This window comes from Cupressus sempervirens, chromosome 9 (genome assembly GCF_028749045.1).
Source record: "Cupressus sempervirens isolate cs-2001-9-10 chromosome 9, ASM2874904v1, whole genome shotgun sequence".
NCBI lineage: Eukaryota > Viridiplantae > Streptophyta > Pinopsida > Cupressales > Cupressaceae > Cupressus > Cupressus sempervirens.
In genome coordinates, this window is record NC_143126.1 from 453683577 (window position 1) to 453702096 (window position 18520).

Sequence of the window (18520 nt, forward strand, 5' to 3'; positions counted from 1 at the left end):
ATGAAAAAATAGAATTTTTGATGATTCAAGATGGGCATATTCCCCATTGGATTCCACGTGAATGGAAGCATATTAAGCACGGTGAAATTATGAGATATCTCGAGATTCCCTTTGGTCTAGGAGTCACTCTCTCTGATATATGGACTTGGTATCTTAATAGAGTCAAATCCAAACTTTTTAATTGGGGTAATAAATTTCTGTCTCTTGCTAGGAAAATCCAAGTTGCTAATAAGATTTTTTTGGCCACACATGTTTATTATTCATCCAGTTGGATGCCCTCCAACAAAGGTTATGAGGAATTAATAAAAATCATTAGACATTTTTTATGGACTAAATGGGATAGTGGTAAGGGGTTTATATCTACATCTTGGGCTCATTGCATACAACCAAAGCATAAAGGAGGCTTGGGATTAATTGACCCGAAAACCCAAGGGTTTTGCTTGGCAGCAAAATGGATTATTAGAGTTGCTAAAGGGGATGAACCTTGGAAAGTTCTAGTTTGGAATAGGATTTTTCTTGCCACAGTTAGAGGAAAATGGCAAGGAGTGGGGTGGCTGGACAAGTTACTTCACGCTCCCTTCTTTTCTATTAAGGCTTCACCTTCTCTCTAGTCAATTTGGAAAGCTTGGCAAAGGGTCAGCCATCTTTTAAAATGGAGAGATGACTCTCTCCAACATGGTTTTAGCTTCTCCACTTCTTCTATTTGGTGGAACAGACATATATTGTATCATGATCAACCTTTGGCCTTGAGTTTTCCTAAATTATCTTATTTGTTGTCCAGAAAAGGTATTAACACGGTGGGAGATCTTTGGGACTTCAATATTTTAGATTGGCTACCATGGGATGTCATTAGAGCCCAATTTAATTTGAACAATAAATACAAATCATTTTTTATCTTTGTGAAATCTCTAGTGCCTCCAGAATTGTCTATGAAATTGTGTACCCCAATTCAATGCAATTTCTTCAAAGACTGGCTATGGCTTTCAACATTTCCTTTCTTGTCTTTTCCTTTGAAGAAAATATATTTACAATTGTTGCCTAATCTTCCCATGAAGTCTCAGTTGAACAGCAAATGGAATTGTAAATTTAGTGAAAAGTTTTGGACAAAACTCTCAGCTAAAATTTGGAAGTCAAAGATTAACACGGAGGCACAATTAATGGCTTGGAAGATATTACATTACAAGTTACCAGTTGGTAGTAGGCTAAAATGTATCATGGTTAATCCCATTAATTGTCCTTTTTGCAAGAAATTTGAAGACATGCGTCACATCTTTTGGGGCTGTTCTTTTGCGAAGAAGTTATGGAACTCTATTTTTCATTGTCTTCCTACTATCTTTTGGCATTACCTTAACTGGAAGGAGGCTTTACTTGCAGTTGGGCTTCAAAACAATGTCATTGTTGAAAGTGTTTGACAAACCATCTTATTGAACATCTAGAGAGTCCGTTGTAAAGTAGCTTTTGATAACTCCTATGATCATCAAGAATTTTCTTTTCTAAAACTTTATTTAGACATATTTTATTGTCTTGCTTCTATTTTCTCTCAATTGCAGGCGGATTCCAGGAAGAGTACCACGATAACATATCAAGTCCAATGTATCCAGCACCAAGTAATTCAGCTAATCAAGAATCAGCAAAATGGTGTGCTTCATAGTCTACAGCCTCTTATCCAAATTTTGATAAATTGTATTTGAAATTGTGCTCTCTTCTCTATGTACCCCTATGGGTTGTTTTGCCTCTTGTTTCTCCACTGTAACGTTGTCTTGATTCTTTCGAGCAGTTTTATGTGATCTGCTCTTCTTACCTTTGTAATTTGCATTATTTCAAAAAAAAAAAAAAAAAACAGGATGTTATCAACCACCGTGTTTATTATAGTATTTATTACATTGCAATAATATATAGATGGTCTTCTTATCAGATCTTACAAGTTGTTGGCTGCTCACAAGAATGTATTGAAGTCAAGCATGAATTTTTTTTTAAATTTGTGATTATTTGGTGCATTTAGATATTAATAAGTAAATGTTTTTTATTATCCTACTAATTTGATTTCTTTTTGGGAGGATTATAGAGACTAGATACATAGTGCATGATTGATTTTTTCAAATTATTAAGAAGTTTAATGTAGAGAATAATCAATTAATATGTTGTAAAGTAAACTAACATAAAGATTTCATATATTAGTTTTCTTTGTTGTCAAATTGTAAAGTAAACTAGAATAAAGATTTCATGTATTAGTTTTCTTTGTTATCAAATTTTAACTTGAGACAATGATGTAAAATGTTCTAAGAAAAGATATGCCATGGTCTTCATTAGAATCAAAGAGTATCCATTAACCCTCAAAACTTATAATTTGTCATGAAATAAGACAATTATCAATTTCAATCTCTTACATAACTACATTCAAGATACACGTATGATTTACCCTTATGTAATAAATACAAGTGATGAACCAAGAATATTTCAAAATTCTTCACTTTTAGATGGTAAGATAGTTGCCTTCCATTTTTTGAAATCAATATTTCAAACCAATTATTTGTTTTTAGTGATTTACAATAAGAAAACTTGAAAGAATTTGAAGATTATGTGAATTAATGATTTTAATTTAGATTATTTTTGTAGATTCTAAATATATGTTTTTAAAAGTGAAAACATATTTTTTTTCTTTTTTATTATGTAAATACTGAAAAGAGTTCTTATTTCTTATACAAGAACAAAGATCAAAGAGAGACCCTCAAAAATAAGCAATTACAAATTTGTAAAATGAATTATCATTATGGATATGACAAATATTTTCATAGATACTTTGAACATATTCTAAATTAACATTATTGACAAATGTATTTGGAATCCATTTATTAAACAAGGAACTTATCCCTATAACAAATCCATATCAATGCAACTAATGAAATGATAAGTTAGAATTTAGAATTTGGAACTTCCAAAAAAAATATAATGGAGTAATGCAATGATCTTGTATGGAAACTAAGGCTTTGGAAAATTGTTGACAAAGAGCTGATGTGATTTGAATATGTTGATGAGACTAGATGTTATGATAGAGGCATTAGCATAATGAGAGTGGGTGATATGAAAAAAGATATAGAGGATGGGACAAATTTGTAAACAATGGTTCGAATATAAATGGTAAAATTGAGTTGGGTACTTTTGTATGGTAGATTCAATCTTAGAATAATAATAGATAATAATAAATAATAAATGTTAAGTTTTGATTTTATATTCAAATATCAAATAACAAATGAAATTGGTAAAAATGTTAAATAAATAAAATTGTGTACAACAACCATATATTTAAAACATCCACATAAAATAATATATCTATTTATTAAAGAGAGCCTATAAGTTCAAATTCTTCAAAGAGTTAGGATGTGCATGCCTCGTTCATATACAATTAGGTGTCTCTTAGATGATGTAAAGAGTAGTCCTACATACTTCAAAAGCAAAAACACTTAGTGTAGAAATACAATATGTATACTTCATTTGTAAGAAAGTTAAATATTTCCGATAAATAAAATAATGCAATCTTCTTTTAAATTGTAGATCCTAAAAGAGACACCTCATTTATAGTATATTGAATGTCCCTTTCAGAAAAAAGATTGCAAAATCTATTTCTATACGTAATACATTATAAGTGATCCATTTCCATTTTCTCTAAAAGAGAGTACAAGGTTCACTCTTGTAACCCTCATATAAAGAGAAATGCAATGATGTGTCCAAGGAAGGAAACAAGGATATCTTAAGAAGAAGAAAAGCAAGATAGTACGAGAATAGGAAGGCATATCTGTAATCACATTAAGCACTTTGTGCTTTGGTGATGAGTCCAATCATCCCTAATATCTAAGTGCTCTCATCTATCCTACGCCTTTCCCTTATCCAACCCAACTTCTAACCAGATATACAATCCTGTATTTCCAATTGCTATAATTTCCATCATCTTTTCTGCCAAATTTAGGCCTTCTCCTTATTTACCAGTAACTACTAATACTACACTATAAACACTTTCTATGAATTGTCAAACGTTTTACCATGCATCATTTGGAGTTAGCCAATCTGCCAAGCATGCCCAATATACAATGATTGCCCAAATTGATTTAGAATAGGATTATAATGGGACCCATATCAAAGTCCCCATAACATTGTGTTTTTTTAGGCTGCAACATTCTCCCCATTCAATGAATCTACGGACAAATTTTTACCTTGTTGATGTCAAGAAAGCTGGACAGCAGCACAAAATTTGTTTTTTAGCAAAGAAATTCAGTACCCTGTTTGGTGAGTAAAGGAAATCCTAGGTGGAAGACACTCATCCAGCTGTTATGGAAAACTACCGTTGGTTTTAAGGTCGATTACCCTGCTGCTGGTTTCATCTACCTCGTTTCATATACCCTTCGTCAAGCCAAGGTTCTCCTCAGACTCATGTTTCATCAAAGTGTGTAAGACAATTGCTTTGGAGGTTTTGTTGAGCTCTTCGGAGATTTTGTTGAGTTCTTGAAGGTTTTGCATTGGAGGTTTTCTTGAGTTTTTTAGAGGTTATTGTGAGCTCTTAGAAGTTTTGTGTTGGAGGTTTTGTTGAATTCTTTGGAGGTTTTGTTGAGCTCTTTAAGGTTTTGTCTTTGGGGGTTTCCTTGAACTCTTTAGAGGTTATTGTGAACTCTTGGAAGTTTCGCCTTGGAAGTTTCTTTGAATTCTTCAGAGGTTATTGTGAATTCTTAAAGACTTTCTTGCAATTTTTCAATCAAAAATCTTAACAAAAGAGTGGACAAGACCAATACTCTGTACAAGACCAATGCTTTGGAGGCTTTTTTAAGTTCTTATGAGATTTGATCCACAAGAAGAGCCTATATAGAGCTTACATAGCAATTTTCTTGCAACTTTTTAAGTCAAGATTCATAAAAAGAATTAGTTAACGAAGAGAAGAATCTATTTTAGTGTTGTTTCTGAAACTCGCCCTTAGTCCCTTAGATCGCTTAGACTTGTAAGACTTCATTAAAATCTCTTCATTAATTCAATCAATCCAAAAAGAACTCATTTAGAGATGAGGAGCTGCATGTCTTCTGAATTGCATGTTTAAGACATGATCCCTTCCGAAGCTGAGGTGTAAATCCCCATTGTCTTTAGGTTTCATTGATCTTGTTGTAATAGAAATCATTTTTAGATGGGGAGCTGTATGTCTTATGGTAGCAGTAGTAGGGCTCATGAGAAGCCTCTAAACTCATTGACATCAAAGCTGATATTGATGGATGGGAGCATGATGGAGTTCTCTGAGCCTGTGAAATGTATTGAGATAGTTGGGAAATACTCTGGCCATTTCATATGTGCCTCTGGTGGTCTCTACAGCGGTGAATACATTTCAGAGGTTTTGGAAGAGGAGAATGAGTTGAAGCTTGGGGAGCTCTACTTTCTTCTTCCCAACAGAAAGATGGAGTTTGTGCTGACTGATTCAGACATGGCAGCCATGCTTCTCAAGGCCAATGGTGCCACTCAGCAGAGGAGGAAATCAAAGGGTAAAGTTCAGCCCCTCTTTCATATTCCCTCACAGGTTGAGGAGGAAAACCCACCTTCCTCTGTTTGTTGCTTGTCAAAATCTGTTTCAACAGGGGCAATCTGTGGCAGGAAACAGGGAAAACAATCCAAGTTGGAGACCATTTTTGAGTGTTCATAGCAAAAGGTGTATGTTGTAAATTAATCCTCTCATTTCAGCTCTGGCTCTTTTGAGAAAAAAACAGAGCTGATATGGAAATGTAGCATTTCTAAATCATCACCTGGATTTGTGGAATGCTGAAGATATAATCTTACTTTCAACTGTTCCACACATGAATAGCTCTACCGAATTTGTACAAGCCGTTCATTGATTGGAGATTTTCCTTTAAACATATGCAATTAAGTAAACTTAATATGCTATATTTAAAAATTTATTGAGGCAAAGGTGGACTCTTATTCCATAAGCTATATTGTTGATGTAGATGTTAAATTCTTCTATTTTTAAAAGTAGTCTGGATTAGGTTTACTAAATTCAAAAGCAAACAAAAAGTTGTAAAGAATATTGATTTCTTGCAAATATCTGAAAAATATTTGAGATTTTGACGCATTGAATATTAAAAACGCAAAAGAGTGTTGTATTCAAAGCAAAGCCATTGGAAAAACTAGAATTTGACCTTTTATAATTTTCATCAATACAATTTATTCTTTACCTGTTATTTTCTGATTTATAACATGCATCTTTAGCGTTTCAACGTTGTTAATTTGTTTTGACAGAATAAAACAACAGTATACTGTATAAAAACAGAGAACATTCTAGCCCACATTTCTTGATGGATAATCAATTAAAAAAGCTGGTGCACATATAGATCGCATTTAGTGAATGCGCGTATTTCTTAGCGAATCGTAATAATTAAATTTAATTCAAATTAAACATCAAATTTGAAAGGAAGAAATTGGGCCATTTATATTAGTTTTGTTTAGTGTAAGAAGTAAATAAATTGTTGGAGTTTTAGGTTTTAAATAATAATATATTTTAGGTTTTTGGTCATCGGGGATGACAATTCAAAGAACTAGTTGTACATTATGCTTCAATGCATGAAAATAAGTGAAAATAAAACAAATATGTACTAGTAAAGCTAAAAGCAAGCTACATGGTATTAACAAAGTGAGCTATGATCTAAATGATTGTGGAAATGACAATCTATATGTTATTAAAAAGGTCTCATTATGCAAAGAATGAGACTATATGATAATCTTATGATACTAAAATGTTGTCTAGATGGACTAAAGATAGTAGACTATCAAGCATGGGTGCAAAACTTATTCTAAAATGTCTTGAAGATGGACTAAAGATAGCAGACCGTGAAACATCCAAACAAGAAGAAAATGACTGCATTAATCAAAATAATAACTTCAATAGCAAGAAGAGGGATCCTCTCTCTTTCAACAAGTCATTTATTTATAGATTTTCAAAAGGGTGACTAGCTCTTCTGGTGGTCACAGATCATAAATGCTCCAAAATATCTAGCCATGGGGTGAGTTGAATGGGTTAGAATGAATTTGAATTGATTTCACAATGGAAAATGTATAAATAATTTATGAGAGATTGGAGAATAATTTAGGAGGGTGAACTATATATAGAAGGATGTTACTAATGGAGCATTTAATATGTATCAATTTTGCATGTACATTTTTCCCTCTTTGAATTGATGCAAGAAAGTTGATTTTACCTGTGTATATGTTGTATATGATGTTTTGATTTTTCTTTTGATTGATTTCAATGTCCTAATTGATTTTAGTGTCCTGATCTAGTAATTCTAAATTTTCAATGATTTGGATGATTTTGTGCCTTGATGCTTGATACAAGTAGAAGATTAAAAATGATATTTTCCTTATTTGGAGATGAATTGGAGAAAAATGTATATGTTGGTAATTCCAAAGTTTTAGCATTAATTTTTAATTTTCTCAAACTTTTAAGAACTATCATGCATTGAGCTATCTACTCTAGGTACAAGGGCCAAGCAAACATGCACCACAATCTAAATCTACCATCAGATTTGATAGTAGGTCCTTTGTCAATTAAATCACTTGGGAATCCTTCTTTACACTCATTTATTTGATTGCAAAATTTGACAAAATCTCTGACGAAAGATGCATAATTAGATGTATTGTTAGATGTACTTCAAACAAAATTAAATTCTCGACATTTATTTCCACCAAATATTTTCAAAATTCAAACAAACGTTGAGATAATATTTTTTGAATTATTATTTTTTATTTTATAAAAATGTGAATGTTTTTCAAGGTTGCTAATATTGGTTTTCCTTCCACAAAATAATAAGTCCAAAAAGATGTACGTTCTCCATTGATTATTTCTTAGGGCTCCTCAAACCCCAAAACAAAAATTTATTTCATTCTTTCATTTTGAAACTTTTGGAAAGCTTTCATATGCATTTCTTGAATTTATCCATCTCACATCTTAAATTTACCCATCTCAGGTTTTGAGAAATCCTTGTGAAAATTTCCAGAGATTTTGTTTCTTCTTTTTACTAGTAAGCTTGATGGATTTCAAGTCAACGATCTACAACTATAAAAGTGAAATTTGAGGTAAGGTTTTACTTTTCAAATGTTTCCTTATGATTATCTTTTTTAGAATTAATTCAAGTTAAAAAAATCTCAATCTAGCAGCTTTCCTGAGTGTTGTTTGGGTTAACATTTTTGGGGGAATGCATATAATGATTCAGATTGTTTTAGGATTATCCATCGTTGGTTTTAGAGATAAGAATGATAGGGTCTTACTTTGTCAATGTGGTGGAAACATATCACTTACATGCTTTTCAGGTTGTATTGAATTTGAAGGATCACAATGTGGTTGTATAAGGTGAGGAACATTCATATTCAAAAGAGTTAAAAAAAGGTTTGAGTAAGGAAAGTTTGTATTTAAAGCTTCAAGTTTGAAGAAATAGGTATTGAAAAAAAATTTTACAAGGTTCGAGGAGATTCAAGGGTTTTGGAAATTTTCTCTTGACGTTCAAGTCTATTGAGTGTACAAATTTTAGAGCACTCAGTACTAGTATATTTTAGCTTTTATTTGGAACTCTAATAGCTACATATACTAAATAGATATTGGTGTAAGGGCTTGGGTTTGGAAAGAGAGGACAAAAACCTAAAAAAATATGGCATTTGTTGTAAAGACCACCCCTACAAAACTATTGCCACATCGGCAATCCCCATAATATGTGGAAGTCAAGGAGAGTCAATGTCATTTTAATATTGAAAAGTTAACATTAGTTGATTAATTATCATTAAATTTAACTAAAATGAAACTCATATATATATATATATATATATATATATATATATATATATATGCTCAATCTAAAAGAACCATAATGATGTAACAACATCCTAATTGGTTCGCTAGCAATCCTGCATATTGGTGTGGTTTGACCTTGGAGTTGGAGGACTCGATCAAAGGAAGAGGTGTGCCTCAATCAATATAGAGTTGTTCATGGTTATTTTATTAACAGAGTAGCTCGGTTATTGAAGGGACTCAATTGTCAAAGGAGGGACTCAGTTTATAGTGTGGCTCAGTTTGCATTGGGAACTTGGAAGTAGTGTTTCCCAAGTTGGCTTGATCAATAAAGGAAGCTCAATTATGCTTGTGGAGTTGCTAATACTCAGCGTAGTTTCTCTAATGCTCAGTTTGGTTTTGGTTCTATGTTAACCAAGATGTCTGTGAGCTGACCTTATGCATTTAATTTGTGTTGCATCTGACTTGTGGCTTGCATGGGCATTCAATGTAAGGGTTTATTTTTATTTTAATTGGGCTAGGTTTACTTGTGGCTTAGTTGGGTATAAGTAGGGAGTCTTGTGGAGTCTTTAGTTATTATTCATGTAGTTTGGAGAAGAGGATGTGGAGGAGGAGCGAACTTTGAAGAGCTAGTAGCTGTGGCTTGGGAAACAAGGAGATTGCTTGGTGGGCTAGCAAGCACATGTTGAGATCTTCCTTGGAGGTTTCTATCAAAGTGTGGATCTAGACTAACTAGTGTTGGGATTGGATCTTGAGGGATCTTGCAGAACTATTTTGTAACTGCTATTATATTTGGCCCTAACCCAAAAGGTCTTACAATTGGGCATATTGCATGAAAATAGTTATTTTTACGAATAAAGTGTTGAATTGGTATTAGATTTGGTCTCTTGTGTTGTGTTTCCACTATGTGGTTATTTGCAAGGATTTGGATTACCTCTAGTAGGGGTACCCTCATATTCTCGATGCATCACATAATTTAGTTGCCAGAATGTCAAGATGTACCAATTAATATGTACCATATGTAAAGATGTACTGATTATATCAACCTTTTGATAGAAGCTCTAGAACCTGTCTAAGAACACAAGGGCAAGAATATTGTAGGAGTGCTTTACTACCCTACCACATGCTGTTAAGCTTCCCCGAAATCTTTCCTAGTATGAAAGATACCTAGCTTGACATCGAGGAAATTCTAAACAAGAAAAACTAGGAGAAGAGTAATGGAATGTGTGGCAAGAAGTGTTAGATTGCACAAGTGTTAGAAAACATAGCTTGAAAATATAACATGAATAACTTTTCCTTAGTTATCATCCTCTTTTCATGTTCAAGCACTTTAAAATATACATGACTTATTCAAATGAGGATTTTCATGATATTTTGTATGTATACCCATCACCATGCAATGGATAAATAATTATTAGCTTATATCAATCAATCATACCATTTAACTAGAACTCCTCTATGTCTAGCATCCTTCTAATATCAACATGAAAACCCACTCATGTAGTGTAAAAATACAAAAAGAAAAGTAATTTCAATAGCCAATATTCTATGTGTACTAATAAGCACAAAAAAATCAACTATTTCCATGTTCTCAAGGAGTCTCATTATTCATACGGAGCTAAAACCAAACCATAATACATATTACTTCTATGCAAATAAATTTGATATCCATTTTAACATAGGAATGACTTCAAACACTTCACTATATAGTAGTTTTGGTAACACTTAGGACACACCTTACTCTGTTCCATGAAATTCCTATCTGTACGTGATTTAGAACATACACTTGTTGGTCAATTTGAGATACTAGAGTCAAGGTTAATAACCAGACAAAATACATACTCTTTTGTCCACAAGTTACCCCTAAATATTAAGGTATAGATGTTGTAACTTAGGATAATTAAAAGAAATTTAATTTACATTTCAAGTACACTTTTCTATTCTTCTATGGTTGACACACCTATTATCCTTAGATAAGTGTGACCATTCATTAAACTATGTGATAGATCCTTCATTAACTCGAAGTCAATTTATTCCTTATAAAACTTGAAGTATAAATGTTACATTGATATTGGTAAGTATAAAAAATATATGATTATCAAGAATTAAGTCTATTAGTGCTTGTGGAAGAAAATGGTAGTTCAAGTTCATTTTCATGCTAGTCTCACCAATATGCCAAGTCACGTGTGTATAAACATCTATAATTATTCATTTATGAAAATGTAAAATGTTTCAAGGCAATTGGATATGTTAGACCTACACATGGAAAAACACATTTGATTGCTTGGTCAATTGTTAGTAGGTCATGTTTATGCACACAATACATCTTTCAGTTGCCAAGGATATTTATAATGAAATCGACACAATTTGACCCGATAAACTACATGCACCACCAATTTTGTATTAAAATACTATCATGGCTTACACTAATGATTATCATAATTGCATTCAATACGTTGTTCATTTCAAGTTGTGTCACCTTGACAATTTCATTATATGGTAAGGGGTGAGTTCAAAAAGTTGAATTGATAAGGCCAGAACTTGGTTCTAAGGTTCTATGCATTTTAATTGTCTCTTGCTTCAAAAGAGATGTGCTTATGAATTTAAATCAACATTTCAAGTGGAATATTTACAGTCAAATTGTTTCATCAATTTAATCATAATCCATTTAGCTCTTTTCCATAAACCACATGCATTCCATTTAATTAAGCTTTGTAGGAAGAGAGATATGGATGGCCATTAATTTTCCAATTTTTGACACCACATTATCAAAAAGATATTAAAAAATGGAAATGAATACACATGCATGCCAAAACATGGTAATGATTGGAGTGTTGATCAACCAACACAATTTACAAATAAAGTTGGAAAAGTACCAGAGTTATTACATTTGTAACCGATTCTTAATTGTCATTAAGATTCCATTTACCCTTCATTGCAACTTATAAAGAATGTAATACTCATCTTATCATGTATGACATTAGACAAAGACATAACCGTCTAAATGGAAAGTTCATAATGTAAATCATTTGATTAAGAAACTCTTTAAAATAACTATGTTTCCACTACATGTCAAGTATATCTGACAAAACATTGAATGGAGTTAAACAACATGGTTTCCCACATCTTCTAAACTTGGTTGTTGTGAATGGATTGGAGCTCAGCTAGAATATAAGAAAATTTACTTTCCCCTTATTTTTCATGGCACATAAACCAAACAAGTATTTAAGATGGCATGAAATCTTCTTGATTGCTTATGCCATTGCAAAACAAGAAATGCATTACTATGTAATAGAATGGGAATAGAGAACTTTTCTAGCTCAAACAACAACAATAACAAGCAAGACCACACTTATGTAGATTGAATATTTTTCCCAATATCTAGAAACATTTTCAATACATTCTTCTTAGGATTAGAGGAATATAGGGACAAAAGACAAGACTAGAAAGCTCATCATTCTCAAGGGAAGAAAAATTAGGTAATATGGGAACTTGGAGAAATGTACTTATCTAGGGTCAGCTCCAATTTCCCCTTTAGTCAACCTGCTCTTCTACTCCCATTTCTATCATCTAGAGAGATCTTCCTGTGAATGACAGGAGAATGGTAAAAGAGTCTCTTGAGGGCCAATGTAGACTAGAGAATGAAGTGTTTTTATATTTCTTTTTGACTACCTCCTATTATGTGTAACTAAATATTTGACTCTTCATAAATTCTATTATTTATTTTTCCTTTTTAAATCCTTTTTTTTGTGCAAAAATAAACAGGCTCACCAATCTACATTGCAATAAATATATCAAAAAAATTGGCATGTCCAAGAATGGGTAGTGACATCCTTTACCCCTTAGAAACTGCATCATCCTTGATGCTAAAAATTGCATTCATATCCAAGAGCTTCAAGAATTTCATGATAAAAATATCATAAATTCAACTTGTATTCTATTAAATTCAGCACACAACTTTTCAAAGAGAGTATTGACAAAGATCAAACATAATTTAAGGAAAGATACATGCACACTTGAAATAAGCACATGTAACCATTAATCATTTGAGCATATTTTTTATGTGAGTTTGTGAATTCCATTGCATCTCTATAGTTTTACAAGGTTAGAATTGCCTCTCTCCAACAATATTCCCCCTTTCTTATGATGTGTCATTCCCTCTGTTGCATCACTAGTACAACATCAAAATGTTACTACAACATATATCACAAATCAATCAAATCCCAAGAAATATCAAATCAATTACATCCTTATTTCAATAACTCTCAAAATTAAGTAGCATATTACCTTAAAATCATATTATGTCAAACAAATATATGTGCTTACTTATTATACCTTTGCATCACATGGATTTGGCCTCACTAGTACATATTTCATATCCATTTCCTATCATACTCATTCATATACACTCAAAGTAGTTTTAGCTCATTCACAATGTCAGTAGCTTAAGGAGATCAAATTAAAATAAAATCAAGAGTCAACATTTTTCCATTAATTTATTTACTTCTTAACTCATCTTATAATCATATCTAGATCATGCATAACAAAAAAATCAGCCATATGTATTATCTAACATGTGGTTCTCACTACATGAGTACATGTTCACACCAATAGCTCAATATCCACAAAATATGATTAGATAATGCAATTACATCTATTTCATCATCAATTGAATCATCATGAAATATAACAACATCTACATATAACATCATCGATTTACTCATTAACATTTAATCATCATCATGCATCTAAATGCTTGCAAAAGTTGACATTTAACATCAAAATACATCATTTAGCTCCTAATTGACAACATGTATCCAACCAATATGATAAATAAAATATATGATAAAAAGGTCACACGGTCAATTGTATCAAGCGACATTGACCCGAAGTTCTACATCCAATAAACAATAAAATCAAATCCCAATAGCACATATCAACCAAAGGTCTAAGTTGAATACATAAGGACTATGTCTATGTCGAACAACACATCGACTAGAGTTAAAACAACCAACTCAAGATGACCAAATCATCAGTTGATTTTCATTGACCAGGTCGACTAAATAAAATGGGAAGGAAATCTATTTCAAATCCAAGTAGCTAGAGTTGCTATGGATTAAGCTTTTGAAAAATATTGTAGATTTGGGTTTTCTCAAAAGATGTTGGGACTCCTAGTTGATACCCTCCTTTGTCAAGATCAAACACCACTTGTGGGGTGCATACAACAAGCATATTTTCTTGCATGCAAGTCTCTCCCTTCTCAAATGTCTCATTCGTCCATGAGAAGATCTATAAATCACCTCAATGCTAGATTGCTCCCCCTGCATCTAGAGTTTTCTCACTCCTTAAAATTGGATCTTTGGAATTGGCTAGAAATTACATCACATGCCAAAGCATTGGGGCGAAAAAAGAAATTTATTAGTAGACAAAAATAGAAATTTGAAGTGATGGCACACAAGATACATCATTGTCAAGGGATTTCTAACTCTCGACACTTTCATTCAACCTTCTATACTCCATGGGCACAACCCCACATGCACAATGAGACCATGTTGAACTAGGCAACCGGTATTCTCCATGGGGCCTCCACTTTGCCAGACATACCTCATCAGATGCTCATTATAGATAGTGTGACCCATGTGCCAAATACACCTAGTTGGTAGCATGCTTGTTTATCTCCTCAAGTGCTCAAGTGCCCTCCACCCATTTCTCCTTCCCCTAGGCCAAAGGCATTGCAAAGGCTCAGCACTCCACCACAAATTTTCCATCGAGGCCCCCCTCCATAAGTAGGATTTTTGCAATGGTCAAATCCCTTCAACAAATTGTCTCTTGCAAGCTCAGGTATGTCTTCTTCTATTGGTGTGCCTTCTATGCCTCCTTCTAATGGGGTGTCTATCACATCTTGCATTAATAGATGCATTAAAGTCTCTCAGTTAGTTGGTGAACCTCGAGCCCCTCTTGACAATGCATCACGTAATGATTTGACCCTCAAGCCATGTAAACCCACCACCCTTGACCTTTTGAAACCTGTAGTAGCTTCTAACCACCTTAGCCAGGGTCAACCTACCTATTCTAGCCCCGGTCCTTCACTTGCCTCGGGTCCCTCTCGCATTCAACTGGTGAGGGAGATTGTAGGGAGAGAGTCGGCTTCTCTTCATCTCCATCTCCCACCTCAGATTCCTTGGTGTGTGTCCCTCCCAAACCATCTTCCCACTCTTCTAATTTGGTGCACAATTAGGATAGCAAACTCGTCATTAACTTATCGAATGTCACCCTTGACCCCCATTCTTTTAACCTTTTGAAATGGGGTCTTAATTTTGTGGTGGTACCTCATACCATTCCACACATTGACTTTCTCGTGGAGATTGAGAATGCCATTCGTGCTCTCCCCAATGATGCTACCAAAGAAATTAGACAAGATTGCATAGTTTCTTTGAGGCGTGCCAAACCTCCTAGGTGCAACATCTCCAAAATGGAGTTCATTTCTTTCAAAAGTTTGTTGTGTCACAATGACTTAGTAATCACCAAAGTGGATAAAGGTAATTCTACTATCATCATGAACAAACAATATTATATTGCCAAGATGCTTGACTTTCTAGTTGATTCTCATAGCTACAAAACCTTGTCTCGTACACCTTGTGCCAAAATTTAAAAAAAAAGTCAAAGCCAGTGTCATGCCTCACCCTTTGATGTTAACATCAAAAAGAGGTTAGTCCCTTCTAGAGAAGTCACCCCCTGCATCTATGGTGTCCCAAAAATTCACAAGGAGGGTATTCCCCTAAGACCAATTTTCAACACCATAGGCTCCCCCACATACCCTCTAACTACCCATTTTGCCAAATTAATCTCACCTTTGGTTGGCAAATCTGATTCCTGTGTCAAAGACTCAACCCAATTTATCGAATTCATCAAGGATTCTCATCTTGATAGTAATGATGTCTTAATGAGGTTTGATGTTGTGTTTGTCTTCACTAAGGTCCCATTTCTGATTCAATTGAAATTGTGAAGTGTAAGACCAATGCAAAGATCACAAGTTTGGTTGAGTTGTGCCTTAGATCCACTTTATTCTCCTTCCAAGGGGTCATATACGAGCAAGTTGATGATGTGGCCATAGGTTCCCCTCTCCCTAGTCATTGCGAACCTTTATATGGAATATTTTAAAGAGTTGGCCCTCTGATCGTTCCCTCTTCAACCTAAGTGGTGGAAGCATTATGTTGATGATACTAATGTGTATTGACCTCATGGGCTTGACAAATTAGAGGAGTTCTAGAAACACATCAATAACTTAGTGCCTAGTATTTCCTTCACCGAGGAGCTAGAGTTTGAAAATCGATTGCCTTTCCTTGATCTTCTTCTCATCAAAAGAACTTGACGGTTCCCTTGGCTGTCATGTGTTTAGAAAGGTGACTCACATAGACTTGTACATATACTCCTCCCACCACCATCCTAGCCAAAATTTGGGCATTCTCATGACCCTTGCATTGAGAGCCTAAATAAGTTTTTGATAATGATTTCTTAAGCTTTGAGCTCGACCACCTTCACAAAGTCTTTAGGCTCAATGGATATTCTCCCAAACAAATATCTAGGGCTCTCAGCCAAGCCATGTCCTTCCATCATTCCCTCTATGTTCCTAAACCTTCTCTTCCACCTCTTGTGTTGAATTCTCTCCCCTTTATCAAAGGCCTTTCCAACAAAATCTCCAAGATCTTGACCAAGAAAGGTCTACGTATAGCCTTCAAGTCCCTCTCCAAGCTTAGAGACCATGTTCCACCCATCAAGGACTCTAGAGACACTTTTTTCTAACTCAAGGGTCTACAAAGTGGTTTTCTCCTGTGGCACACCTTATATTGGTGAACAGGACACTCATTCCACACCTAGATCAAAGAGCATATTACTGACATTAGACACAATAGAGTGTGCAAATCGACCTTAGCTGAGCACTCCTTCCCAACCAAGCATCACATTTGCTTGGAAGACACACAGGTCCTTGCCAATGAGGACAACTACTTCAAAAGGAAACTCAAAGAAGCTATCAAGATTTACCACCACCCCATATACCTTAATTGTGATGATGGTTAGATCCTTAACCCCTCTTGATAGCCAATGTTGGCCTCACAGGACAGTGGCCAACGTCATGTAGGTTGACCTTCCTCTTTCTCCCCCCTCTCCTTCCTGCTTGGTTGCTCCCCATCCATCGAGTGGTTTCTTATTCCCTCTTTGTTATTGTCCCTTTGTGCTTCAGGTGACTCACACCTCACCTTCTTCCTTGTTGGTGGTTTTTTCTCCTTTGTGATTATTCTTTTCTTGTTGGTTCTTGCTTGTGGTGTGGCCCTTCTTGATTGTACTAGAGTGGTCTTTCTAGGTGTCTAGGTTCAGGTTGTCGCTTAGCAATCCCTCTAGCTCCTAGGGGTGCACATCTTACACACCACCTTTTGGTTGGCTTGGGTGTGGGTGTTCGTCTAGTGTTTAGGTTTTTTCTATTTGTTTGATTTCTTTCTTTTTTCATTTCAATATTTTCTTTTCCTCCTTGTTTCTTTGCCTCATCTTTGTCTCTTAATTTTGTTCATGCTTATACTACATGTATATTAATATATAGAGTTATGTACTTACACACACACACATATACATATACAGGTTTGTGTATATACATATATATATATACACACACACACACACACATACTTATATATATAATACATACATACATACATACATACATGCATACATACATACATACATACATACATACATACATACATACATATATAAGCATGTATTTATCATCTTTGTCCATTTCATGTCTTTTGCCTATGTATATATGATATATTCTATTATAGTTCTATTATATTTTGTCAATATATAATTTAAGGCACACTCTTAGTTATATCATATTTAAATGTTCTTATATATTTTTGATATCTTCACTTGTTAATTTACAAACATTCAACACTTTATTCAATTGGTGCTTTAAATTTCTTATTTTTTTCTAGTTTATCCTTGGAGTGTGTTCCTTTCGGCCCCTTGTCCTTCTGTCTACTCTATTATTGTCTCTTATTTTTAATTTAATTTATTTTATTTTCATTCTTCAACCTCAGGATGTGTGCTATAGTTCTTGCCTTGTTCCCTTTATCTTTTGGGTTAGCCATTATCTGCAACCTACTTTATTTTGCATCTCTTGCTCTTCATCCTAATGATGGATCATGTAGTGTGATTTGAAACATTGATGGTAAAAATATTAAACACAATCAAATATAGAAACATATCAATGCAATACAATGGATTGTGGAAATTTGATCTCTTTAAATAAAATGGGTCAACAACTTTCTATAAAGTAGAAGTCACATACATGGTGGATCATCACATATACATAACACCAATGCAGTATATATTTTTCAAAAATAGATAAAAGAAGGATCTATTTATACTCTTTTCTATTCTCATATGAAGATTGTATTTCCATGCACTTGCCACATAGGCCAAAAATGCAAGTCAAGTCAAGGTTAAAAGTAAACTACACATAGTTGAATCAACAAGTAGATAAAATATCTTTCAATTAATTATGCAACTTCATTCTTGTTAGAGTAAATTATTAATTATTAATTATTTATTCTATTTACTTAAGCTTACTTAGGTTAATGCATTTATTTAATATTTAGTAGTTAATTGTTGTAGTGATGAGTTGTTGACAATTTGTTCCCTTCTAGCATGTTCCACCTT

General features: G+C 33.8%; 1 protein-coding gene across 1 annotated transcript in view; it reads left to right on the top strand.

The window, feature by feature from the left end:
• Positions 1–4279: 4279 nt before the first annotated feature.
• LOC149539277 (uncharacterized) overlaps positions 4280–18520 on the top strand; it is a 73149-nt gene continuing 58908 nt past the window's right edge. The window contains exon 1 of the mRNA XM_089800603.1: positions 4280–5548. Coding sequence (XP_089656729.1) covers positions 5165–5548 — 384 coding nt within the window. The 5' untranslated portion in view covers positions 4280–5164. The remainder of the gene's footprint in view (positions 5549–18520) is intronic.